The sequence below is a fragment of the Silurus aristotelis genome, assembly GCF_946808225.1.
Source record: "Silurus aristotelis genome assembly, chromosome: 11".
NCBI classification, from domain to species: Eukaryota; Metazoa; Chordata; class Actinopteri; order Siluriformes; family Siluridae; genus Silurus; species Silurus aristotelis.
Window position 1 is genome coordinate 7687195 of NC_139584.1, and position 26715 is coordinate 7713909.

Sequence of the window (26715 nt, forward strand, 5' to 3'; positions counted from 1 at the left end):
TTACACACAAGGGACAGTTTATTTTGGTAAAACTTTGGATACAAAATTAAATACACTGGTATTAGCATTGCTATACTTTATTTGATTTTTTTTTTCTACTTTTTTTTTTTGTAAGTACTGAACTTGAGCAAAGGATACAGTTCTTTGGAGTTTTCTATCATTCGTTATCACTGATCAGAAATTCACATTCACAAAGTGGTAAAGTGATCACAGCCTTTCCAAAGAAAACAGCAATTAAAACCAGTGATAGCAGGTCACAATCCCGGTGATAGCAGGCCACAATCTATAATGTAAAATAAAAAAAAACACATGCTTTCTGTTGGCAGCACTTTGCATTTTGGACCTTTATTTTAGATGTTTCATTCGACATTTCTAAAATATTTTCCTAAATTTGATGGAGTGGTTAAATGTACTTGCTCCCTCATACATATGACTCATTAAACTGATTGCGGTTTTGTCCTTCATTTTGGAACAGTTCAGCACTGACACATGGGGGTTGAGCCATAAATGAATGAAACCATTCCGTTCATTATGTTGAAGTTCTACTCATTATCAATTGAATGTCTCATCAACACTACAAATTACACCACACATAAAATATGTTCACGCTACACTACACACCATAATGTCTGTGATATTCATACAAACCGGCATTTTGAAATCGAAGGTGCACATTTTTTTTTTTTTAACAGCGGTGGTAATCCTATTTAATTTGCTAAAAGCTCTGGCTATTTGCTGAGGTTAAATTCTTAGACAATCCTCCAGCTTTAAGGACGCATCAGCAGTAGTTCCTGGATGGAACAGAGAATAAAAGTGTGGCAGAAATGCAGTGTAAAAGAGACATTTTAATGATTCACATGTGTAAAGGGGCAACATAAAAAAGGAATAGATATTCTTTCTCTTTGGATTTTTAGACAGTTACAGGTGGAAAAAAAGAAAGAGAAAAAAAAAATTTAGTCTGTGAAACAGCAGCAAAAAACAAACAAACAGTGTAAATAATGAGACATTGTGCAGACTAGCAAGAAGCAGTCTTGGCTTCATGAGGGGAAACGTGATAGCGAGGCTTTGAAAGACCGTGTGGAAGACATAGAGAGCGGATCCTAGAAGAAGGCCGTCTCGTGGTTTGGCCCCTTTCATGCGTCGCGGCATTTCAATTCAGGTGATCACGGTGGGACCTCTGCGTCCTGTCCGCTCATGGATGCTTGAGATCTTTAGAGCAATGGCGATCAGTGGGCCCAGGACAACCTGAAACAACAAATACAAGGACACACGAACCTACTGTTATATTCTGACGTAAAATAAATAAAACCTCACTGCTGCTAATAAACTAAATTTAATCAAGCAGACCAGAGGAGAGTTGGGACATATAAGCTTAAAACAAGGTGTGATTTTTTTTGTCTTAAAAATACATTTCCATTTCTTTTATGTATAATTTCCCTCTGTTTTGTCCACCTCTGTGCATAGACGTGATCATTTAAGAATGGACTGCAGCCAGCAACTTGCCGTAGATCATCAAAACAGCGACTGGCAGTCTGCCATATTATATTATATGCTATATTACATATTCTATATCTTTTTATCACTGTCGCTCACGCATGCACCCTCGATTTAGCAAGGATAAAGGTAGCTGCCAAGCTGTGCCACTAACACAACATTGTTCCATGTGTTTGACTGCCCTTTGATTTCTTAGTCATGCTAAAATAGCATTACCAGATTGGTCAAACCAAAACATTTCCAATGGTTTACTATGGTTCAAATAGTATGATAAGCCAAGTGACTAGCACTTTATCACTTTATTTATCCTAAAAGGAGATTCAAACAACAGATATGCAGATATTTGAAATATGTATGTATCTATCAGCTCTGTGGAATATTTCAGACTGTACATATATTCTAATATATATTATATAAATCTTTTACATACACTATCAAGCTATGATATTTATGATTTTCTGGTCCTAATAAAACCCCAGACAGCCCTAATAAAGATAAATATTTACCAGGGCTGCTGATAAAAAGTGTTTCTATGCCAGTGCACAACCACAGCAACCATAATAAATGTCTATAGAGTGCTTTCTATTACATTTGTTGCCAAGCAAATTCAGCCAAGGACAGAAACAATTTGTGCAGTTGTCGAATTTATCTACAGGGACAAGTGGACTAAATCTATGGCAGTAAGATGCCTCTTAAAATAGTAGAGGCACCAAATTTACCTTTCATTTGTCACAGAAGTGTATGCTTTTGTCTCAGTATTATTTTTATTTTTTTTTGCCAAAATGTAACAGTCCTTAAATTTACATGTTTTTGTCTCAATTACAGTCTTAATTGTGTGTGTGTGTGTTTATACCTGTAAGTAAAGCATTTACCTGTGTCTCCCTGCTTTGTCTCTCGGGATCTTTCTCATAACTTTCAGCATAGATGCGTATGGTGGCTCCCGTTCCTGCTCCAGACCCACTGAGCCGAAACACAAGGCGGGATGCATCTGAGAACACGATTCTCAGTCCCTAACGGTCAGACAGCACACATATCAGACATCAGCAGTAAAAAATGTTTGAAAAAGACCTACTCCTAATGTAATGGGTAAAGACAAGGTCCTGGATGGGGCAGCAAGCAATGCTTATTGTAAAAAGGAAAGTACTAAAAACTACTACATAAAAATAAATTGGATTTTATAACACATTTTAATTCCCCTAAACCTCATTCATATCTAGAATGTAAAGAATGTTTAGTCTCCTGTAGAGCACCTTGCAAAATTTATACTTAAATGAATACGGTTTTTGTAGTTTATGACACAATGCATTAAACATTTATAAAAACAAATATATAATAATAAAGTTAAAGGCAAGTAACACAATAGCAAAAAGACAATAACAAAAATTCACAACTCCAGGTAAATACACTGTGGTGTTCTTTTGTTATCTTTGCACCAATCTGCCAACTATACAGCAGTCATCATTCTTACTCAAGCTGACAAATGGAAGGAAAAGAAAAAGAGCGCGAGAGAGAGAGAGAGAGAGAGAGAGAGAGAGAGAGAGAGCAGTAGTATTAGTAGTAGTAGTAGTAGAAGTACTTCACATCCCCATGTTTGTTACTGGTATTCGTTAGGGATATACATGCACTTGGGTTGATTCTCCACTAGATGTCACTAAATGCTGTAAGACAATTGTAGGAAGAAAAAACAACAATATTAATAATAGTAATAATAATAATAAAATGTTCTTGTGATTACATGTAAATTAATAATAATTAAAATCATTTAAGTAATTTTCCTTAACAAAAAAAAAGTGGATTCAGAAACATATTGAGGAATGGAACAGTAAAGCCTACTGTTTCCACCGCACATCATCACAGTCTCATCATTCGTCTCCTGATGCTGTGTGTGTGTGTGTGTGTGTGTGTGTGTGTGTGTGTGTGTGTGTGTGTGTGTGTGTGTGTCATATTCTAACAGCTGAGTGTTGCCATGCCAGCCCCCACTAACACTGCAATGCAGGGACAGCTGACACAATCTGGAAGAGAGAGGAATGTCTGTTGGAATAATACAGGCCAGGGTGCTGAGACACCGCCTGCATATTTGGGCTAGACTCCATAGCCTGTTTGTGCTTGAGTGTGTGTGTGTGTGTGTGTGTGTGTGTGTGTGTGTGTGTGTGTGTGTGTGTGTGTGTGTGTGTGTGTGTGTGTGTGTGTGTGTGTGCGTGCGTGTGTGCGCATGTGTGTGTGTGTGTGTTTCCACAATGTCATCCAGAATGGAACACATCACTATAGAAAAAGTATTCCTCTTATGAAAAGCTGTACAAGGGATGTAGGGGGTCATGGTTCAGAGGTCAGAAGGTGACAAGTGTAAAGTGAGGGTGAAATGCTACTGAGTCATACGTGGTGACAGATTTAGGGAATGAGGGAGCAAACTAGTGAAGAAGGGTGACTGTGTGGGCGAGAGAGAGCTGTCAGTTGTGACACTGAGGGGTGGGGCTGGGGGTTTCCATGCATTCCTGGATGGAACGGAAAGAGTCAGCTGGGTGCACTCAAACACAGGGTGGAACAGGGTGAAACTGTATTTGTTTATGTGTGTGTGTGCCCTTCGTTCGTTTAAAATCACTTAACAAATAGAGCTTCTTATAGTTTCTTACAGCAGCTCTAAAGTGGGCCGCTGTCAAATTTGCACAAAATGAACTCATTATGAGGGTTAAATGTCGAAAGAGAAAATAGAGGTTACATTACATTGTTCATGCATGCATCATGCCTGGTTTTCATTTTTTGTTTGGAAAATAGTTTAATATCCAGATTATCCAATTTTCTTAACCCAAAATGGAAATTAGTTGCTGTCAAAACATGTTCAAATCTTTTACAAGGACAGGAAGTTCAAATAAAGGATGTCACTGAAGGTTGTGATCCAAACAGGAAAACAGGATTATATAAACATATATGACAAAAACAAGGCCTTTACAAACACACACACACACACACACACACACACACACACACACACACACACACACAGACACACACACACACACACACACACACACACACACACACACACACACACACACACACACACACACACACACACACAGACTTTCCAGACTTAAACATTTATCCGCAAAGAAAAACTAATGTTACTATATAGTTAAGTTACTCAAAATTCACACTATAGGTTTCTTGAGTTGATGAGCCACAAATGACTCACTCAAGAAGTGCAAGAACTACATACAAACTAGGATGCTTTAAATATTCTGCATCCCAGTTAACCAAAAAAATCCACCAACCCTTATAATTGCTTATCAAATGTATTTCATGTATTCAATTCGAATAACCTAAAAAAAAACATAGAAAAGTAATTGCAAACTATGTATGTTAATAAATATAATTCATGCTCTGCACTGATTTTGATCATTTTTAGTTAACTTCAGTTAGAATAATAAAGATAACACTAAAGCTGCAGTTCATCATCCACATATAATGCATTACAACTAAGACTGAGCTTTGCGTGGCCAAAAAACACATACAATCCAATTGCCTTTCTCTCCTGGGTGGTCTGAAACTGAGGTGTGTGTGAAGTTGTTTTTTTTATACCCCACTTACACCTGCTCCCTCTACTCACACTTTTGACTCATCCCTCCTGCTCTAGTTGGTTTTTGTCTGTACCCACCCGCAACAATTTATAACGGTTCGCTTGTTCCATTAAAAATAAATTACTACAGGAATCCTGACTAAGCTAACAAGCTTAACAGTCTAAAAAGAAAATAAAACAAAGTTATGTTCCTTTAAAGCAGACACCAAAACACCTAATATGCCATAAAATATTCAATACCGAGAACTCAAAACCATGACATTTAAATGGCTAGTTGCAGCTACATGATAATAAATAATCCTTTTAACCAAACATTGTTTGGTCCAGTGAGCTCCCAGTCTTTCATGCACACCTCTGGAACATGGATGTAAGGACAAAACCTGACAGAGCTCACACTAACCTGGTTTCGTGATACACTGCCATCCACAGGGTCGATGTACTCAAAGTTGTCGGTTTTCTCCACACTGTAGACGTTGTTTCCCACAGCAAACTTCTGGTTGGTGAAGGCTTTTTCAGTAATCACGGCCTCCAGGTCTCTCATGAGGTAAAACGCAGCTCTGGGGTCCACACCCTCATAATCAAACCTAATATCAACACGACAAGGTATCAACAAGTTCCCAAAACATTGAACAAAACATTATGCTCTTGTTTTATAAGGGATCTTATAAAACCAGATTGTATAAAAATGCTTAAAATACTTTTAAAATGATTCCCGGACCCCAAAATTTATTTTATATATCCAAATTTAGACAGGCTGATTTTATCGGCGTAAGCAGAAAGAAATTGGCTTTGGTATGTAAACTGGGCACTAGCTGTTGTGGGAAATTTGTATGGGAATATTAGAAAGGAGGAATATGCAATGCTATGTGAAGAGTTTTGGCTCTGGGAGCTATCTCTCATGGGGAGAGTCAGTTAAATAATATCCGATCACTGCCAGAACTGAGCATGAAGTTAAAAAACAAGATTTTTGTCAAAGTTGCAAAAAGAAACCTTTAGTTGTCCTTGAGCTTAGGCAGAGTCAAAGGGAAAAAATAGTTTGAATGAATGATAGCTGGCTTGATTTGGTTTAAATATCAATTTTCTTCCCCAAATACAGTGCTATAGTGTTGCTATCAGACTGGAAGAGTGGGAGCGATTTAATCTTCTAATGATTTGTGTTACATTAATCTATTCAAAGGAAAATGAATCTTGTAAACAATCATAGTCACAGTTTAATTATAAAGAGTTACTGGAATCTTACCTGCAGTAGTAATTGCGGCCGAGTTTAGCCCAGTGGTCCTTCACTATTTCTTCCACCCCCTGCTTTCGCATGGCTATCATAGACAACCACACTAGAACTGACCACAGACCATCCTTCTCCCTAATGTGGTCTGAACCTGTGACCAAAAAGGTACACAACTTAAGCATTATTATGCAGGTATTTTATACAGTTTAACTAATTTAAATATGTGTGGCAGCCTGGGAAAATCTATAGAATATTTCTCACCCTGACCCCAAAAAAAAAAAAAAATGTAATAAGGAAAAAAAAGAAAAAAGGATTTTGTTCAGAATAGAGATTTCTCTTGATAAATATTTTTGACATCGCAAGTTTAAGTTTTATATAGGAAAATGATATGGAAATGACATGCAAATGTTTTTATTTTCTCCTAAATCTTGCCTACATTTCCTGTAAATATCATGTTGCATAAGGATTTAATAGAGTCTGCTTAACTATGTCTAAAATCTTGCTTAAATCACCATAATTGCAATTTTTCTAAATTCAAAAGATGTAATAATAGGAATTGATTGCTTTGCCAAAGCTAATTGCCTCAGAGAAAGTCAAACTTTTAAAACATGCTTCAAAATATGTTTTTATAGTTTTTTGTTTACATTCACCCCCTGATCAACACTCACAATGTTATCAGGCAAAACATACATCTGTATATATGCATTTATATATTTGGCTTATTTCACATGCTTATTCTTAAATGTAGTACAGTTTGATCTTAATAGGAATACTACTAGTGCTGAACAGGGCATTTTAAAATGGTAGGATTGGTGTTACAGATTTGTTGGCTGAATGAGAGTTTTTTTGTTTTTAAAACTCCCATCTACCATTTCTAATCCAGTGTACAGTTATAGACAACAGCATATTCATGTTACATATCCTGTAGCTCTTCTTTATTGTCAGTTTCTGACCAGAGCACTGCTGCTGTCTGGATAAGTCTGTTTGGTAAACTGTATCTTTAAGATAATAACTGTCAGATCCCACAGTAGTGTCTTTCCGCAGATCGAAGGTATGAAGGGGCTGACAAATTATGCAGAGCAACAGCTACAGTCAATAACTGTACACCTACAGAGTGGCATATGCTAGGTGTAACTTTATTTGTAATAAAGTGACCAGCATGTTTTCTTAACACTTACATAATTCATTAGACATCAATAACAGGCATATGACTGATGACATTAAACTTCCAAACTTTCTAAACAGAAATAATGGTTAGGCCCCAAGAACTGATTGAGCGTGTGTTATTTCCCTTGGTGTAATGCCCATATATGGGTCTAGGAGAGCACAATCTCCAGTCGTCTCTAAACAATGACTCCCATCTACTTCTCTTCTGTGCTCTCTCTTTCCTTCTCTCTACCTCCTGACTCTCTATCTCTCTCATGACTCATCAGCAAAGGAGATTTTCTGAAACTAGAAATGTTTGCCAGCAGAGAGCACTCTTTCTCTCCGAGGTTAAATCTTTCACTGCCCTGTCTTCCTTTTATAGCAAAAGAATGGAGGAGGTTCACACTGTGGCTGAAGTCTAACACACGTTATAAATGTAACAGCCTGAGGTGCTGCTGCTCATGATCACAGAATCTATGACACTGTAAGAGTCAATGTTTGGACAAAACCAGAGTCACAGCTACTGGTGGGCTTCGAAGACACCATGGAAGGCCTTTAGCAAATATTAAGCAGGTGTGCAATGTCTGTCTCCAGAGATGTACTACGTTAGGGATCAGTGAGATTTTAGCAAGACCTCAGGACAAATCTAGCAGTGGACATTGTTATAATGTTCCATGAGTATTCCAGATGTTGAATGTAATGTTCCAGAATGAACACCTTAAAGCACTGGTTGGGGTCTAAGCTACTGATCAGAAGGTTGGCGGCTCAAGCTTTCTCTGTTATCATAACTGTTATCATGACTGACCCTAGCTTCTTTACAAGCTTGGAAATTTGAAGAAAGTAATTCCATTGGTCTGTGAAGTATATGTGACAAATAAAGGCTTTGTCTTCTTAAAAGTTTGCTTTATAATATTATTAGAACAGGATCTAGATAAACATAATGGCAATACTATTGTTAGTGTAGCTAAAATGATGTAGCATAAATTGTATAAAAATCATATGAAACCATTTGCAAAAATCTTCAGAGATTCAGGGTTCTTGGGACACAAAGATCCTAAAACTGCAATATTCAGAATGTTCTGCTAACCTCAAAGTATACACTAGGAAAAAGCATTCACCTGTTCCAAAGCTTTCCTCTCCACAGAAAGAGCACCTGCCCGAGTCCATCAGGTTCCCAAAAAACCTCCAGCCTGCAGGGGTTTCATACATAGCCACTTTCATAGCCTTGGCCACCCTGTAAACAAGCAGCAGACATGAACATCACCAAACACAAACCAGCCTGTCGTTTGGGAATTTACTGTAATATTTGCTGTCTGAGGTGATGACAGGGTGACACGGTGGTGCATTGGGTAGAGTTTCAGTATTATAGCCCCTGTGTGTGTGTGTGTGTGTGTGTGTGTGTGTGTGTGTGTGTGTGTGTGTGTGTGTGTGTGTGTGTGAGAGTTTGTGCACGGTGCTTGGAAATGAACTAGCAACACATCCACGGTGTATTCCCACAGTGTGCCTGGGATAGGCTCTGTATCTACCATAATACTATGCATATTAATTAAATAAAAAAGAAAAAATGTATTGGTACCTAAATTTACTCAGGGCTCAAGAAGAAGACAATGATGGCAAGTGGCACGAGGAAATCCATAAAGTAGATATAAAAGGTGGCCACGTTAAGAATAAATACATTTTTTCCAGAATTATCCATTTCTATTTTACATAGCAGTATTGGTCACGTAGCAAATTGTGACCTTGTAAGTTGAGGATAATACAAAAATGCTGGTTATAGCTGTGCTAGCTTAATAAGGCAAATGGAACTCGAACGAAGCAGGCTAACCTTTTCCCTAATGTTTGGTTTGAGCTGAGGCCAGAGTTAGACCCATGCATGAAAGACATACATTAAGGAGATTGTGAAAGAGATGAAAGACTAGCAGGTGATTTGCAGATTAAATTTCTTAGCAGACTAACAATCTGCAAAAAAAGGAAACAAAGCTGTATTATTTTTTAATACTTCCTTCCTAAAATGGGCATAGTTATAAAAAAAAAAAAAAAAGATGATATCAATCAATTCATGGACATTTTTTTCTAGCTTAAATTACATCTTCTGGAGTTGCTGTGACCAAATTTGATTACCACACCTTTTCCCCTAGACAGATTGCCTGATTCTAAATCATGTGTACAAAATTACACATGCTTTACACACGCTAAAGCTACTTTAGACAAAAGTATCAACCAAAAGAAGAGGCATGTTGTTAATTGTATCCAAGTTTATCTGGGTTCATCTATTTCTACTCTCCCATCTCCTCTAATGTTTGTTGCTCTTGGATACCTGTCTACATTGATAACTATTTTCAGACACTGTAATTTGGCATTAAGAGTTAGAGAGGGGGACAGGAATGGAGCAGAGCTGGGCCAAAATTGTTTGCACTTGGGTGGACTCAAGGGGATGGGGGCTTGGAATAAACATCTTGATGATGTTGGATTAATTATTTTTTGACACGTTGATGACATTCTCAAGTCAACCCAGCCATTAGGGGGGCACAAGCCAGTGTACTCTTAGTGCCGGTCCCAAGCCCGGGTAAATGGGGAGGGTTGCGTTAGGAAGGGCATCCAGCGTAAAACATGTGCCAAATCAAATATGCGGATCACAAATGAGAATTTCATACCGGATCGGTCGAGGCCCGGGTTAACAACGACCGCCACAGGTATCGTTAGCCGACAGGGTACCGGTGGAAATTGGGCTACTGTTGGCCGAAGGAGGAGAAGGAGAGGAGGAAGGCGTCTACAGAGACGGCAGGAAAAGGAGCAGTGTAGGAGAGTAGAGGTTCGGGTTGGTACTTTAAATGTTGGTACTATGACGGGTAAAGGGAGAGAGATAGCTGATATGATGGAGAGGAGAAAGGTAGATGTGTTGTGTGTTCAGGAGACCAAGTAGAAAGGGAGTAAGGCCAGGAACATTGGAGGTGGGTTTAAACTGTTTTATCATGGTGTGGATGGGAAGAGAAATGGTGTAGGGGTGATTCTGAAGGAAGCGTACAGTAAGAGTGTAGTGGAGGTGAAGAGAGTTTCTGATAGGGTGATGATCGTGAAGGTGGAAGTTGAAGGGATGATGATAAATGTCATCAGTGCCTATGCTCCACAAGTTGGCTGTGAGATGGAGGAGAAAGAAAGATTCTGGAGTGAATTAGATGAAGTGGTAGATGGTGTACCTAGGAAAGAACAATTGGTGATTGGGGCAGACTTTAATGGGCATGTAGGTGAAGGGAACAGAGGTGATGAGGAGATGATGGGTAGGTATGGTTTTAAGGAGAGGAATGTGGAAGGGCAGATGGTGGTAGATTTTGCTAAAAGGATGGAAATGGCAGTGGTGAACACGTATTTTAAGAAGAAGGAGGATCATAGGGTGACGTATAAGAGTGGAGGAAGGTGCACACAGGTGGATTATCTTCTGTGTAGGAGATGCAACCTGAAGGAGATTGGAGACTGTAGAGGTGTTGGCGGGGGACAGTGTAGCTAAACAGCATCGGATGGTGGTCTGTAGGATGGTTTTGGAGGCGAAGAAGAAGAGGAGGAAAGTAAGATTTGAAAGAAGAATAAGATGGTGGAAACTGAAGGAGGAAGAGTGTAGTGTGAGGTTCAGGGAAGAGGTCAGACAGGGGCTTGATGGTGGTGAAGAGGTGCCGGATGATTGGGCAACTACTGCAGGAGTGATGAGGGAGGCAGCTAGAAAAGTACTTGGGGTGACATCTGGAAATAGAAAGCAAGACAAGGAGACGTGGTGGTGGAATGAGGAAGTGCAGGAGAGCATTAGGGGAAAGAGGTTGGCAAAACAGAAGTGGGATCGACAGAGTGATGAGAAAAGTAGGCAGGAGTACAAGGAGATGCGGCAGCAGGTTAAAAGGGATGTGGCGAAAGCCAAGGAAAAGGCATATGAGGAACTGTATAAGAGGTTGGACACTAAGGAAGAAGAAAAGGATTTATACCGATTGGCCAAGCAGAGGGACCGAGCTGGGAAGGATGTACTGCAAGTTAAAGCAATAAAGGATGGAGAGGGAAATGTGTTGACTAGTGAGGAGAGTGTGTTGAGAAGATGGAGGGAGTATTTTGAGCAGCTGATGAATGAGGAAAATCAGAGAGAGAGAAGGTTGAAGGATGTGGAGTTGGTGAAGCAGGATGTAGATAGGATTAGTAAGGAGGAAGTGAGAGCAGCGATTAAGAGGATGAAGAATGGAAAGTCGGTTGGACCAGATGACATACCGGTAGAAGCGTGGAGATGTTTAGGAGAGATGGCAGTGGAGTTTTTAACCAGATTGTTTAACAGGATTCTGGAAGGGGAGAGGATGCCTGAGGAATGGAGAAGGAGTGTGCTGGTACCGATCTTTAAGAATAAGGGAGATGTGCAGACCTGCAGTAACTACAGGGGAATTAAGTTGATCAGTCACACCATGAAGTTATGGGAAAGAGTAGTGGAAGCCAGGCTGAGAGAAGAGGTGACCATCTGTGAGCAACAGTATGGTTTCATGCCGAGGAAGAGCACCACAGATGCCTTATTTGCTTTGAGGATGTTGATGGAGAAGTATAGAGAAGGACAGAAGGAGCTGCATTGTGTATTTGTGGATTTAGAGAAAGCGTACGACAGGGTGCCGAGAGAGGAGTTGTGGTATTGTATGAGGAAGTCAGGTGTGTCAGAGAAGTATGTGAGGGTGGTGCAGGACATGTATGAGGACAGTGTGACGGCAATAAAGTGTGCAGTAGGTACGACAGACTGGTTCAGGGTGAAGGTTGGACTGCATCAAGGATCGGCCCTGAGCCCTTTCCTGTTTGCAGTGGTGATGGACAGGTTGACGGACGAGGTCAGACAGGAGTCTCCCTGGACTATGATGTTTGCAGATGATATTGTGATTTGTGGTGAGAGTAGAGAGCAGGTTGAGAAGAGCCTGGAGAGGTGGAGATATGCGTTGGAGAGAAGGGGAATGAAAGTCAGTAGGAGTAAGACAGAGTACATGTGTGTGAATGAGAGGTGGAGAAGGTGGAGGAGTTCAGGTACCTGGGGTCAACAGTGCAAAGTAATGGAGAGTGTGTTAGGGAAGTAAAGAAAAGAGTGCAGGCAGGGTGGAGTGGGTGAAGAAGAGTGACAGGAGTGATTTGTGATAGAAGAGTATCTGCAAGAATGAAAGGGAAAGTTTATAGGACTGTGGTGAGACCTGCGATGTTGTATGGATTAGAGACAGTGGCATTGAGTAAAAGACAGGAGGTGGAGCTGGAGGTAGCAGAGCTGAAGATGTTGAGGTTTTCGTTGGGAGTGACGAGGATGGACAAGATTAGAAATGAGTTTATTAGAGGGACAGCACATGTAGGATGTTTTGGTGACAAGGTGAGGGAGGCGAGATTGAGATGGTTTGGACATGTGCAGAGAAGGGACATGAATTATATTGGTAGAAAAATGCTGAAGATGGAGCCACCAGGTAGGAGGAAAAGAGGAAGGCCAAGGAGGAGGTTCATGGATGTGGTGAGGGAAGACATGCAGGTAGTTGGTGTAAAAGAGGCAGATATAGAGGACAGGGTGGTATGGAGACGGATGATCCGCTGTGGCGACCCCTAATGGGAGCAGCCAAAAGAAGAAGAAGAAGAAGATGACATTCTCAAGTCACTGGCCAACATAAGAAGCACGTCTAACCATGCTCACTAGGATGCAGCATATTTGTGTTTTCAGGTTGCAAGAGAGTAAATAGATGTGTTGAAGAGCCTGTGAGAAATAGAGAGACTTTTTGTTCTTGTATAAAAACAATGCTGTGGGTTTCTAGGATCACATTATTTGAAATAAGACATGACTATGGAGTTTAGTGCTTGCAGCAGTTGGCCCTGACCTCCTTCTGGCAACAGATTTTGATCTGCGGCCCACGACAGCTTCAGTTGAACTGACAGACAGGCAGATAAGCCCTGTACAGTGCTATGTGATCCTTCGGAAGAAAAAGTCCTCATCCTTCTCCAATGCCCTAAGATGGCTGTCGTTTGTGTTTGTGAACTGTTTGTTATATCAAAATGCTCCCAAGTGCAATGGAACATCTTAAAAATGAGGATGCGATTTCCAGCACAGCTTTCCCAACTAATCCCTGCTGAACTTGCTGCTATGCATAAATGAGTAAACACACAAATAAACACAGATGCAAGAGAGCATTACTATGGCCCTGTAAAAGGTTGCCTGTGAGGCAGAAAAATCCTAGCAAAAGTCCTATATCAAAGTATTCTTGTTTTGTTTAGTTTTTGTGTCCTTTATAACGTTGTGGCACGTTGCTTCTATATTTTCTTCACTCTTTTTCTCAATATGATGCATCTAAATTCTAATGCTTCATGTTTTTAACTATATGATGCACGTGAATATTATAGTTTGTACACATGATGCCTAACAAAACTCAACTGAAAGACAAGTATACTTATTGCTGACCGATGACGCAGTTTAAGCCCTTTGCCCCTCCGGAATGGAGAGAAAACAGGCAGATGTTTCCTCTCTATAGTCACCTTTCATAACACACACACTCACACATATGCACACGTGTACACTCCATGTATAACTTACCAAAAGCTGGACCTTAGTTAGGGCGTTAATGTGGACACAAGCACACTTAAACACATACTCGTGCATATACATGTATATATTCTTCAGCAGACACACATACACACTTATCTCTGTTGCTGAAGCACTGCTTCAACACAAACTGCTAAGTGGATTGCACAGATACACTTGTGACTGTTCAGTGCCTAAAAAGGCTTCCAGGAGCATAGAGCTCACGATCCAACACCACATGAATCTCCACAGACAAACTCTAGTGTTTCCTTAATGCAAGCTCAGATCCAACTCAGAACCCAAGAATTAATTCTTGGAAACGGCATTCGAATACAAAATCCTTGTAGATTTTTTTTATTTTTTATTTATTTTTTTTTTTTTAAAGAAACCTCCCCCTCAATGAAGTTTAGTTTGTATATGAAAAACGTATATATATATATATATATATATATATATATATATATATATATGTGTGTGTGTGTGTGTGTGTGTGTGTGTGTGTGTGTGTGTGTGTGTGTGTGTGTGTGTGTATATATATATATATATATATATATATATATATATATATATATATATATATATATATATATATATGTATGTATGTGTGTATGTGTGTGTGTGTGTATTTGTTTGTAATGGTGTTATTGCTGTATTTTACACAGTCTCTGTGTAAACATTTCTCTACAAAACATAATGATTTACAGATAAAACACTAACTGTCTCCAGGGACTCTGTTGTTTACCGATGTTATGTTTAGTTTTCATAAAATGACTCTTTTTACCATGTGCCAAGTCATTTCTCAATCTTTAAAGGATGTCCACATAATATTACTTACACTGCTTCATCGGTTTTGAAGCCAAGCTTTGAAATCAAATATATTTTTTTATTAAATAATATATATTTCAAATATTTTTGTAATACTATTATATATTTTTTTTATACAAACTAATTTGCACATTCTGAAAGAACATTCTAGAAGAAAACAAATATGTACCCAGGGATAGGATTGTGCACTGGGTAGTACTGCCACTTCACAGCTTCAACTTCTCCATTTTAGTGACTGTGTGAAGTTTTGTAGGTTCTTCCTATGCCCCCTGTTATTTTCTCTTATACACCAAAATAACATGCTATGCTTTATTATCATTAATTGGTGTAAATTAGTGTATGCATTTAGCAAGAGTGTTTTCCTGTCTCCCATAACCCAGCCATTAGGGGGGCACAAGCCAGTGTACTCTTAGTGCCGGTCCCAAGCCCGGGTAAATGGGGAGGGTTGCGTTAGGAAGGGCATCCAGCGTAAAACATGTGCCAAATCAAATATGCGGATCACAAATGAGAATTTCATACCGGATCGGTCGAGGCCCGGGTTAACAACGACCGCCACAGGTATCGTTAGCCGACAGGGTACCGGTGGAAATTGGGCTACTGTTGGCCGAAGGAGGAGAAGGAGAGGAGGAAGGCGTCTACAGAGACGGCAGGAAAAGGAGCAGTGTAGGAGAGTAGAGGTTCGGGTTGGTACTTTAAATGTTGGTACTATGACGGGTAAAGGGAGAGAGATAGCTGATATGATGGAGAGGAGAAAGGTAGATGTGTTGTGTGTTCAGGAGACCAAGTGGAAAGGGAGTAAGGCCAGGAACATTGGAGGTGGGTTTAAACTGTTTTATCATGGTGTGGATGGGAAGAGAAATGGTGTAGGGGTGATTCTGAAGGAAGCGTACAGTAAGAGTGTAGTGGAGGTGAAGAGAGTTTCTGATAGGGTGATGATCGTGAAGGTGGAAGTTGAAGGGATGATGATAAATGTCATCAGTGCCTATGCTCCACAAGTTGGCTGTGAGATGGAGGAGAAAGAAAGATTCTGGAGTGAATTAGATGAAGTGGTAGATGGTGTACCTAGGAAAGAACGATTGGTGATTGGGGCAGACTTTAATGGGCATGTAGGTGAAGGGAACAGAGGTGATGAGGAGGTGATGGGTAGGTATGGTTTTAAGGAGAGGAATGTGGAAGGGCAGATGGTGGTAGATTTTGCTAAAAGAATGGAAATGGCAGTGGTGAACACGTATTTTAAGAAGAAGGAGGATCATAGGGTGACGTATAAGAGTGGAGGAAGGTGCACACAGGTGGATTATCTTCTGTGTAGGAGATGCAACCTGAAGGAGATTGGAGACTGTAAGGTGTTGGCGGGGGACAGTGTAGCTAGACAGCATCGGATGGTGGTCTGTAGGATGGTTTTGGAGGCGAAGAAGAAGAGGAGGAAAGTAAGGTTTGAAAGAAGAATAAGATGGTGGAAACTGAAGGAGGAAGAGTGTAGTGTGAGGTTCAGGGAAGAGGTCAGACAGGGGCTCGGTGGTGGTGAAGAGGTGCCGGATGATTGGGCAACTACTGCAGGAGTGATGAGGGAGGCAGCTAGAAAAGTACTTGGTGTGACATCTGGAAATAGAAAGCAAGACAAGGAGACGTGGTGGTGGAATGAGGAAGTGCAGGAGAGCATTAGGGGGAAGAGGTTGGCAAAACAGAAGTGGGATCGACAGAGTGATGAGAAAAGTAGGCAGGAGTACAAGGAGATGCGGCAGCAGGTTAAAAGGGATGTGGCGAAAGCCAAGGAAAAGGCATATGAGGAACTGTATAAGAGGTTGGACACTAAGGAAGGAGAAAAGGATTTATACCGATTGGCCAAGCAGAGGGACCGAGCTGGGAAGGATGTACTGCAAGTTAGAGCAATAAAGGATGGAGAGGGAAATGTGTTGACTAGTGAGGAGAGTGTGTTGAGAAGATGGAGGGAGTATTTTGAGCAGCTGATGAATGAGGAAAATCAGAGAGAGAGAAGGTTGGAGGATGTGGAGTTAGTGAAGCAGGATGTAGATAGGATTAGTAAGGAGGAAGTGAGAGCAGCGATTAAGAGGATGAAGAATGGAAAGTCGGTTGGACCAGATGACATACCGGTAGAAGCGTGGAGATGTTTAGGAGAGATGGCAGTGGAGTTTTTAACCAGATTGTTTAACAGGATTCTGGAAGGGGAGAGGATGCCTGAGGAATGGAGAAGGAGTGTGCTGGTACCGATCTTTAAGCATAAGGGATATGTGCAGACCTGCAGTAACTACAGGGGAATTAAGTTGATCAGTCACACCATGAAGTTATGGGAAAGAGTAGTGGAAGCCAGGTTGAGAGAAGAGGTGACCATCTGTGAGCAACAGTATGGTTTCATGCCGAGGAAGAGCACCACAGATGCCTTATTTGCTTTAAGGATGTTGATGGAGAAGTATAGAGAAGGACAGAAGGAGCTGCATTGTGTATTTGTGGATTTAGAGAAAGCGTACGACAGGGTGCCGAGAGAGGAGTTGTGGTATTGTATGAGGAAGTCAGGTGTGTCAGAGAAGTATGTGAGGGTGGTGCAGGACATGTATGAGGACAGTGTGACGGCAGTAAAGTGTGCAGTAGGTACGACAGACTGGTTCAGGGTGAAGGTTGGACTGCATCAAGGATCGGCCCTGAGCCCTTTCCTGTTTGCAGTGGTGATGGACAGGTTGACGGACGAGGTCAGACAGGAGTCTCCCTGGACTATGATGTTTGCAGATGATATTGTGATTTGTGGTGAGAGTAGAGAGCAGGTTGAGAAGAGCCTGGAGAGGTGGAGATATGCGCTGGAGAGAAGGGGAATGAAAGTCAGTAGGAGTAAGACAGAGTACATGTGTGTGAATGAGAGGGAGGGCAGTGGAGTGATGCGGTTGCAGGGAGAAGAGGTGGAGAAGGTGGAGGAGTTCAGGTACCTGGGGTCAACAGTGCAAAGTAATGGAGAGTGTGTTAGGGAAGTAAAGAAAAGAGTGCAGGCAGGGTGGAGTGGGTGGAGAAGAGTGACAGGAGTGATTTGTGATAGAAGAGTATCTGCAAGAATGAAAGGGAAAGTTTATAGGACTGTGGTGAGACCTGCGATGTTGTATGGATTAGAGACAGTGGCATTGAGTAAAAGACAGGAGGTGGAGCTGGAGGTAGCAGAGCTGAAGATGTTGAGGTTTTCGTTGGGAGTGACGAGGATGGACAAGATTAGAAATGAGTTTATTAGAGGGACAGCACATGTAGGATGTTTTGGTGACAAGGTGAGGGAGGCGAGATTGAGATGGTTTGGACATGTGCAGAGAAGGGACATGAATTATATTGGTAGAAAAATGCTGAAGATGGAGCCACCAGGTAGGAGGAAAAGAGGAAGGCCAAGGAGGAGGTTCATGGATGTGGTGAGGGAAGACATGCAGGTAGTTGGTGTAAAAGAGGCAGATATAGAGGACAGGGGGGGATGGAGACGGATGATCCGCTGTGGCGACCCCTAATGGGAGCAGCCGAAAGAAGAAGAAGAAGAAGAAGAAGAAGAAGAAGTTTTCCTGTCTCCCATACAGTGTTTCCAGGGTAGACTCTGAATCACTTCAGTTTTCTGAATTTCAAAATGAGCATAAAGAAATGTAACAATGCATGAATTTTGTGTGGAATCAGGTTTCTAAATAGTTACAAGGCACACAGTTACAGGCTGCTAGTAAGGTCATACAAAATGCATACTCTGTTTAGATGCACCTGAACATGCAGAACACATCATCATACTTTATCTCTTGAATAACTGTATCACTGAGCAGACCCTGTTTGTTCCACCCCCCAGCAGATTACACAAGTTTTAAGTGCCATCCTCAAGGGCACAGCAGTAGTGTGAAATATTTAGCCTGGGATTAAAAACAGGAACAGTCTCATACCACACACATACACTTCAATTCCTGGTGTGGAGCTCCAGGGCCCCGTTGATGATTAGAATAAACTGCTGGATTAACTTCACACTGAGAGCTCAAGCTGACGTGAAAAAGCTGAACTCCTGACGGAAAATGTGATGTCAGCTTGGAAGCAAAATACCTTTTTTGCGCACAATGAATAAACAACCTCTAGTGCATCTAGTAGTCATTTGCCCTCTGTCATTTTCACAAAGTAAAAGTACAAGTGGGTTATTAGCTACTATCTTTTTATGCAGCTATTATTATAATGTAAGTTATCAGCTTATTGTAAATCATGAGCCAACACTCTAAACGCTGTTTTCTCCATCTTCATTTATATCACTCAGGAATGCAATTATGGATCAGGGGCCATGTTAACAGATAATATTGTTGTCGGGGAAAATATGGTTAAAAATATAATGATGGCAAATAATAATGCCAACTTAGCTATAGTTCTTGTGGTCAGTATGAACTGCTTTGTCTTGGGCAATGCAGCTGTGGATTTTGGCAATATCCTGAGAACACTGGGCACCCTGGATTGATGCCAATCAGTTGTATTGCACTATGCATACACATATCTATGATCTAATTGGAGTGACCGATTCACCTGCCATTGCTTTTGGGAGGTAAGAGGAAACTGGAAAAAGCAGGTGGAGCAACCATTGATAAATTCGCCTGGCTGTCATAGATGTTAGGAGGTGGAGCTTTTGTGTGCAAGTAAACAAACCACTCAAATGGTTTGTGCTAAACCTGATGCACCAAAGGCAACTTTTTAAAAGTATACATCATACCTTCTTATAAAACTGTTTGCCGAAAATGGACTGAGAAACATGACAGCTTATTGTAAATAAAGGGTGCCGAGTACATTTTGAAAAGTATGGCCATGTGTATGCAACACTGAAGTAACACAATGAGCCAAATGATGAGTCACTAGGAATAAGTGATGTATTCAATGCTAGGCAATGCTCTAATACATGACAAGAAAATGGCGACTTGGAAAAGGCTAACTTCCTATTGTAAATAAAGCTGTCACATTCCTCCATTACAGACACTTTACTGTCAGATCTAAGAACTTGCCTAATGTTTGTTTTCTGGCATGACAGGGCGTTTTTAACAAACTACAGTCAATAACATGATTGAATCCATACAATCACATCATTTCCTTTTTAAATAGGGCTGGGTAACATTACATAAGCCAGAGTTTACAGGGATGGAGCTCTGAGTTATTTTTAGGCTGGTGAACGATGTGTGGACAAGAGTATGGATGAGCCAATTCTGTTCACTCCTCACTCCTCACTCTCAACCCATCATTCTACCATCATTTCACCTACATCTTGTGGCCCCTAACTGATCGTATCTTTCTAGAGTACTTTTACTAACTGATTGTTTACTTACTAACTAAGATCAAAAGAGATTTCTTAGAAATGGTCTGCCATTAAAAAAAAAAGTACTAAGGGATGCTTTCCTCCCTAACCTCTCTCAACACATCAGCTATTTCAGTAAGTGTGACAGATCAGAGCGCCTCTTTAATAACTGACCTTTGGCATTACGTGAACCAGCTCCTTGATCCACTCTTGAGTAGATCTACACTTCATTTACCTGATTAAAAACCTGAAAGAACTTGTAATAATTTATCGTCAAGTATGACTATAGTTATAAACCTTTAACGATTTTAAAGACAAAAAGTATATAATATGAACTGGCTATGATGACTAATTTAATTTATTTTTCTCCCCATTAATAGGAACAGAGTGCTGTAACACTAACAATAACAGGGTTATTGGTTTTCATTTTATAGAGCACTTTTGAAAACACAATGCTCAGAGGAGCTTGAACTCGGTGTAACTGACCAGCTGTTCTTTCTAGGGGAGGCATAAGAGTACTTCATTTGTACATCTATTTCAGCACAATCATAAATTACAGCCAGTTGTGCTTGGCAAACGTTCATATTTTGGATATAGGGCTTACATGGACACAATCGATCACATCTCTCAACACCACCATTAGTTAGGGCTTTGGCTGATTTTGCAGTTAATCTCAGTGGTGTTTCGGTTGTTTTCATTCATGTTAGAGGAAATCCAAGTTGACAGTTCAGTGTGTATGATGTAATGTGTGCTAATGAGGATGTAAGTGTGTCTCTCACCTGTCCAGAGCCGTGCTGGTGGGCATGCTGCGAGCAAAGCCACGGACGCCTACCTGCCTAAAGTAGGGAATGCAGGACAGGTTGGCAGCCATCACTGCCAGTGAGTCTGATGGGTTTACGAAGAAACCATTCTGACCAAGGATCATACAGCGATCCTGACACATATAAAAACAATTTATTTCAGCCTTGCTGTTGGAGGAACAAAGGCCTAAATTAAATAATTTTAAGAAGATCACCAATTCTCTATTTGAGTGAAAAAAATAATTTCATTAAACATCAATCACTTTATTTAAATGGCTGGAAGTCGTAAACATGTTTATTGAAGAATAGTGATGATCAAGCATTTATTCAATTTTGTTGGTCATGGCTAAGGGTAATAAAAGTATAGCGAGAAAAAATGCAGAAAAGCTTTATAAATGCACAGATCAGAAACTATGGACGTTCCCCCCCCCCTTCATTCTCTTTCTTATTTAGTCATGGTCATGTAACAGTTACTGAAAGTAAAGTGCTATCCACCCACTTCTGAATGCATGAGCTCACAGACACCCATGATTGGCTAGTTACGTCGAGAGAGTATTCCACTCCTCCATGAGAGCACGGTCAATTTTGCTCTCTTGGGTTCTGTTCTACAAATTACAGGGCTATAATGAGGTGGACACTTTCCGGTTGCACCACTTGAAATCGTATGAAAGTCTAATTGTTGAAAGGAGGAAAATTCTCACCCCATCAGCATCGAATGCAGCACCAAAACCAAACTCTCCACCCTTCATAGATTCCATCAAGGACACAGCAAATGAAGGGTTGGGGTTTGGGTGCTGGCCTCCAAAATCCTCCAGAGGAACACAGTTAACTGCAGAGTTTGCAGGAGCACCGAGTTCATCACACAAGATTCTCCTGACATAAGGTCCCATCACTGAAATTTACAATAAAGGGATATATTACAATTTCACAGAAGTATTCTCCTAAGATTCATTGATTAAAGATGGGTTCTTAGCTTCCAAAAGCTAGAATTAAAAAAAATCTTCTTTTTTTCAACCAGACAAGCTGCGCTTGGGGTTTTTACATAAATTTTTTAAAGATTCTCCAGAGAGACCACAGAAGAACCCTTTGAGGGTTTTATATTTTTTCAATGCTTCTAGGAAAAAATTAAACAGAAGATTTTTACCTCCATTCATTGCATCTATTCGAATCTTCAGTTGCTCTGGTCCAGTCAGTAGATTCTTAATAGCACCGAAATCAAAGATCCCACGTAACATATTCAAGTAGATTTCAACAGAATCCACTATTTCAACTGAAATAAAAAGATTTGACACACTTGACACTTAATACTTAATACAGACAAAGATGAAACCTATTATTCCGAATACAATAGGAATATAAATTGAGTAAACCTAAAAACAAACCTCGAAAAGGCTTGAACTTGTTCTCTAGATCAAAGTCCTGACGTCCAAGGCGTGACAGGTCAATGCGTAAGTCCGGACAAATGGCGAACTCTTCCAGGGTACGGCTGACCTGGTAAATCCTTTCCATTACTGTGTCTGGAGAAGGGCCTGCATAAAAACCCAAATAAATAAATAAATAAATAATATTTTCTAGGTAGTTTCCTTTTTTTTTAGTGTTTTATTTATTTAACTTTTGACCCAAAATCAGGCATATTTATTCACTATAACTGTAAAATGTAGATCTAGATTTAGTATGAGTTAGACCCAGCTCAAGGAATGCACTTTTATTAATTGCCCCATGAAGAATAGCTTAATAATTTGCCACTTTCTAAAGAGATTCATGGTCAGTCGTTGAACCGGAAGAAAAGCATGCCCATACCATGACCTTTATTGTACTCACATCCACATGCAATATTTCTTCATTATAATGTGTTCAGAAGTATAATAATGCTCTGTTATGTTTTTACTATGAAGAATTCAACACTGATATGACAGGCACTCTGATCTGAGAAATGTCACAAATGTCTCTTTTTTTATAGCATATGTCACATAAGGTGTAACCTACGGTGAATACCCATATGCATCTATTATAAGATCAGCCTCTAAAGTTTGATATTTAGATGTTAAATATTTCAAGCAAGGAATATTTGACCTCTCGCATGCTTCCTTCTCACCTCCGTTAGCTACATTGAATTTGACACCAAAGTCTCCAGCTGGACCTCCTGGGTTATGACTGGCAGTGAGAATGATCCCACCAATGGCTTTTATCTTCCTGATGATGCAGGAAACAGCCGGCGTAGACAAAATGCCATTGTGCCCAATCACCAGACGCCCTATCTGCAAATCAAATGCAAAAGGTGGTTACAGCTATAGCTGGAAACTGATAATTCTGTCTGTCTCTTTCCGTCCGTCCGTCCGTCTGTCCGTCCGTCCGTCCGTCCGTCTGTCTGTCTGTCAAGCTAAGTTTCATATTTTGTTGGGTGTGCCCCGATCCATTCTATTCTGGTCATTCTAATAATTATAATATTATCCTGAGTTTGTTGAAAGACAGTGGAATGCAGTGGTTGGTTTTAGGGAGGCTATAGCTGTGAGGAACAAGCTCTTGGCCTGGCATGCAGAGGTTATCATAGCAAACATAACTGGCTCTGAGGTAGGCTGTAAAATCTGTAACCTTCATTGGCGCCAGGCACAGCTACTGTTGCATACCAGAGCGACCACCACATCCCTCCTAAAACACACAGCCACTCAGGGTCTGGATATTAAACCGACACAAGGAAAACATTTTACATAGAACAGAGTGACGATACTTGCGGCTGTAACAAGAGAGATCCGACCTCAGGTCAGCTGCTTCAGTGCATTCTCCAAGAACTTATTTTAGCCATAGGTCTGTTCATTGATCATTTCTAGGTATGAATCATTCTACAAGACTGCTTATTACCTCATTTCCACATGCAGCAAGCTGGACATCATTGACCTGTTAAGCTTTACACGACCAGACACTTTCTATTCATAGAATAATACACCACAGGTTTTTTAATGATGACAAAGCACACTGTCACTTGTACACGTCTGCTATTGATGTTATGCTAAGCTAATCTGTCATTCATTAAGCTAGATGCTTAGCTTGATGCTTTCGACTTACTGCCTGAGCTGGCTAGATTGAGACATTGGGAGAGTAAACTGTATTCCACCAAACCCTCTAGACAGTGTATCCATATAAGGTGGTAGTTTTGTATACACAATACACTACTGAGGAAATCCCAGCCTGAATGTAACATTCCATAAAGACTTACTGAGCTTAATCATGTGTAAGGAAGACAGTTAGTAAGATACAGAGACAGACTACATTTACATTTATGGTATTTAGGAGATGCCAGTATCCAGAGCGATGTACAAAGGTGCTTTGAATGTCTATCAATGAATAAATTAACTCACTAGGTCGCACACTTAGCATACTATCAGCCTAATAGTTATTCATTTTGATTGTGACTTCGACTGTGAGAAATTAACAAATTCCTAAACACAACATAATTAGATGTTTGTGATTAATAAGGAATACTATACTGTACAGTACTTGCACTAGAATGATCACGCTGAATAGGACAAACTCATCAAGGCCAGCCACATTAAAAGTTAAAAGTGGCCTGGCTCTGGTCCATTTCACTTTGGGTTTCCCCCATGCCCCTGCCCTGAGCTACTTCACCAGCGGGAAGCGGAGCATGGACCGGAAGGGGCTGGAAGAGGGACTGCATAACAGATAAGCACATCATGATGCTCTTAACTGGACCAGGAGAAAAAAAAAACATGCACTCTATCCAAACTGTTTCCCATGATGGGATTTTTATTAATGATGTCAGACCTGCTGCCAGATGGAAGATGAACATTTTGTGATCTGTTGTTTTGCACACAAATGGCCTTAAAAATACACAATAGAGGCAAATAAAAACACTAAACTAATCTTTGTTTACATAGTCATGCATGAATTTATCAGGACATTGCAGTGTAAAGTCATATACAGTAAAGAAATACTGCAAATTTCTGCTGAATATTAACTGATTCTGTCCAGATCAGAATGAAATGATGTTGTCTGTACTTTCAATAACATCAGTTCAGCAATTATATTTTAATTTCACACACTAATAGGGGGTATGTCAAGTCAAGTCAAGTCAAGTTTATTTGTATAGCACTTTTCACAACAGACATTGTCTCAAAGCAGCTTTACAGAAAACAACAGTAAAGGTGAATGGTGTGCGTTTGTCCCTGATGAGCAAGCCGTGGCGACAGTGGCAAGGAAAAACTCCCTTAGATGATATGAGGAAGAAACCTTGAGAGGAACCAGACTCAAAGGGGAACCCATCCTCATATGGGTGACATCAAGAGTTTGGTCATAAATCTTTCAACAATACAGAACAATTTGTGATCAAATGTAGAACTGCATGCATAGAAAAATAGCCTTAAGATCATTAAGAACTAAGACTAAGAAACCATTATAAGAAGCTGAGAACCTTGAAGATGCTCTGATTTTAAGAGAATATAAAAGAAGCTGTTATGACACATGATCTTACTTATAGCCATATTTTATAAATCCAGAGTCAACCGATATTAGAAAATGAAAATTCTGGTTAAAATATTCTGGTTAAAAGTTTTTGAAGAGTATTAATAAAATAAGAGCAAGGGAATCTTAATACTTAAGAAAATCTGTATGTGTAGCATCACTGTGACTGATTAACAGCAGAAGGAAGTCCAATGAACAGCCTCAAACCACCAGGAAGATCTGAACTACTCTGGTTCCATAACCATATTATGTTTTAAATCCTCTACTGAAACCTGTCTTACCCCATTGGCAGCGGACATCTGCACAATAACCTCGATTGCTGCTCGGCTGAAGTATCTCCCATCGCTGCCCACCACCATGGTACATCCCTGACGGTCCCTCAGGTCGATGGATGACAGCACACTCTGGATATAATTCTGCAGATAGTTCTTTCTGCTCTCAAATATACTGGTCTTCTTGCGCAAACCATTAGTCCCGGGTCTCTGGTCGTCAAACGGAGTGGTTTGAATGGTAAGGACCGGTATAGGGTTGGTTTCCATGATGTTCACAAAGTTGCAGAAAATCCGCTGCTGCCGCTGATGAGAGCTGGGCGTCAATGAAAGCTGGAGCTCCTCAACAACTCGAGATCTGCTCAGTTGCCTCCAGTGACAGCTGACTGGGAAACGTTTTCCGTTCCTACCACAACACTACGGAATAAAAAAATATATACAGTAATGGCAGTATAGTGAACATCAGATTAAGTAAATAATATGTATATTAAAAAAAAAAAGTTTAAAACCTGGAACCCCGGTGGTATAGACAAAAGAGGAATCAAAGAGAGCTACAAAACTCATTTAACCGGGGTCGACCCAAGACAGGAATAGAAATAGTTTGTGCAATGTGTGTGTGTGTGTGTGTGTGTGCGCGCGCGCGAGCGTACGCGCGCTCTTGAAATAATGCAGGAGCGCAACTTTGAAACCGGACGCCTCTTCTGCCCGCTGCGCACTGCAGGATCCTTCAGCCTGGAGATCTTTCGGACACCTGGCTCCATAAGAAAGACATGACTCACGAAACAACGGAAAAATTAACCCCGGGTGATCCAAGGGACCGTGGTATTCAATTTGCTTCCTCGTTCCTTTAATTAATTTATTCAAAAAAATCTGTGTTTTTATTAAAAGGCTCGTAATCCTGACGAATAGGACAGACTAATATATATATATATATATATATATATATATATATATATATATATATATATATATATATATATATATATATATATATATATTGTTTTTTAACATATATTTGACATGCGTGGGGAAAAAAACCAATGGTCAACGGGATTAAAGAAATGCACTAAGATCA

The 26715-nt window shown here is 40.3% G+C and overlaps 1 protein-coding gene across 2 annotated transcripts; it reads right to left on the reverse strand.

Annotated features, from left to right (window-relative positions):
- Positions 1 to 26368, reverse strand: pgm5 (phosphoglucomutase 5). Of its 2 annotated transcripts, XM_083555378.1 has the most exons (12): positions 26150 to 26365; positions 25653 to 26057; positions 22991 to 23153; positions 22278 to 22424; positions 22040 to 22165; positions 21597 to 21787; positions 20875 to 21029; positions 8558 to 8673; positions 6309 to 6444; positions 5469 to 5652; positions 2367 to 2504; positions 1 to 1245 (listed from the first exon to the last, which is right to left on the reverse strand). In XM_083555378.1, the coding sequence occupies exons 2-12, from the start codon at positions 25908 to 25910 to the stop codon at positions 1156 to 1158; spliced, it is 1704 nt and encodes a 567-aa protein (XP_083411504.1). In that variant the 5' UTR covers positions 25911 to 26057; positions 26150 to 26365; the 3' UTR covers positions 1 to 1155. The 2 variants fall into 2 exon arrangements, with proteins under 2 accessions (XP_083411504.1, XP_083411505.1); XM_083555379.1 differs by lacking the exons at positions 1 to 1245; positions 2367 to 2504 and adding an exon at positions 4848 to 5368 and having other exon boundaries at positions 5421 to 5652; positions 26150 to 26368.
- Positions 26369 to 26715: the final 347 nt, after the last annotated feature.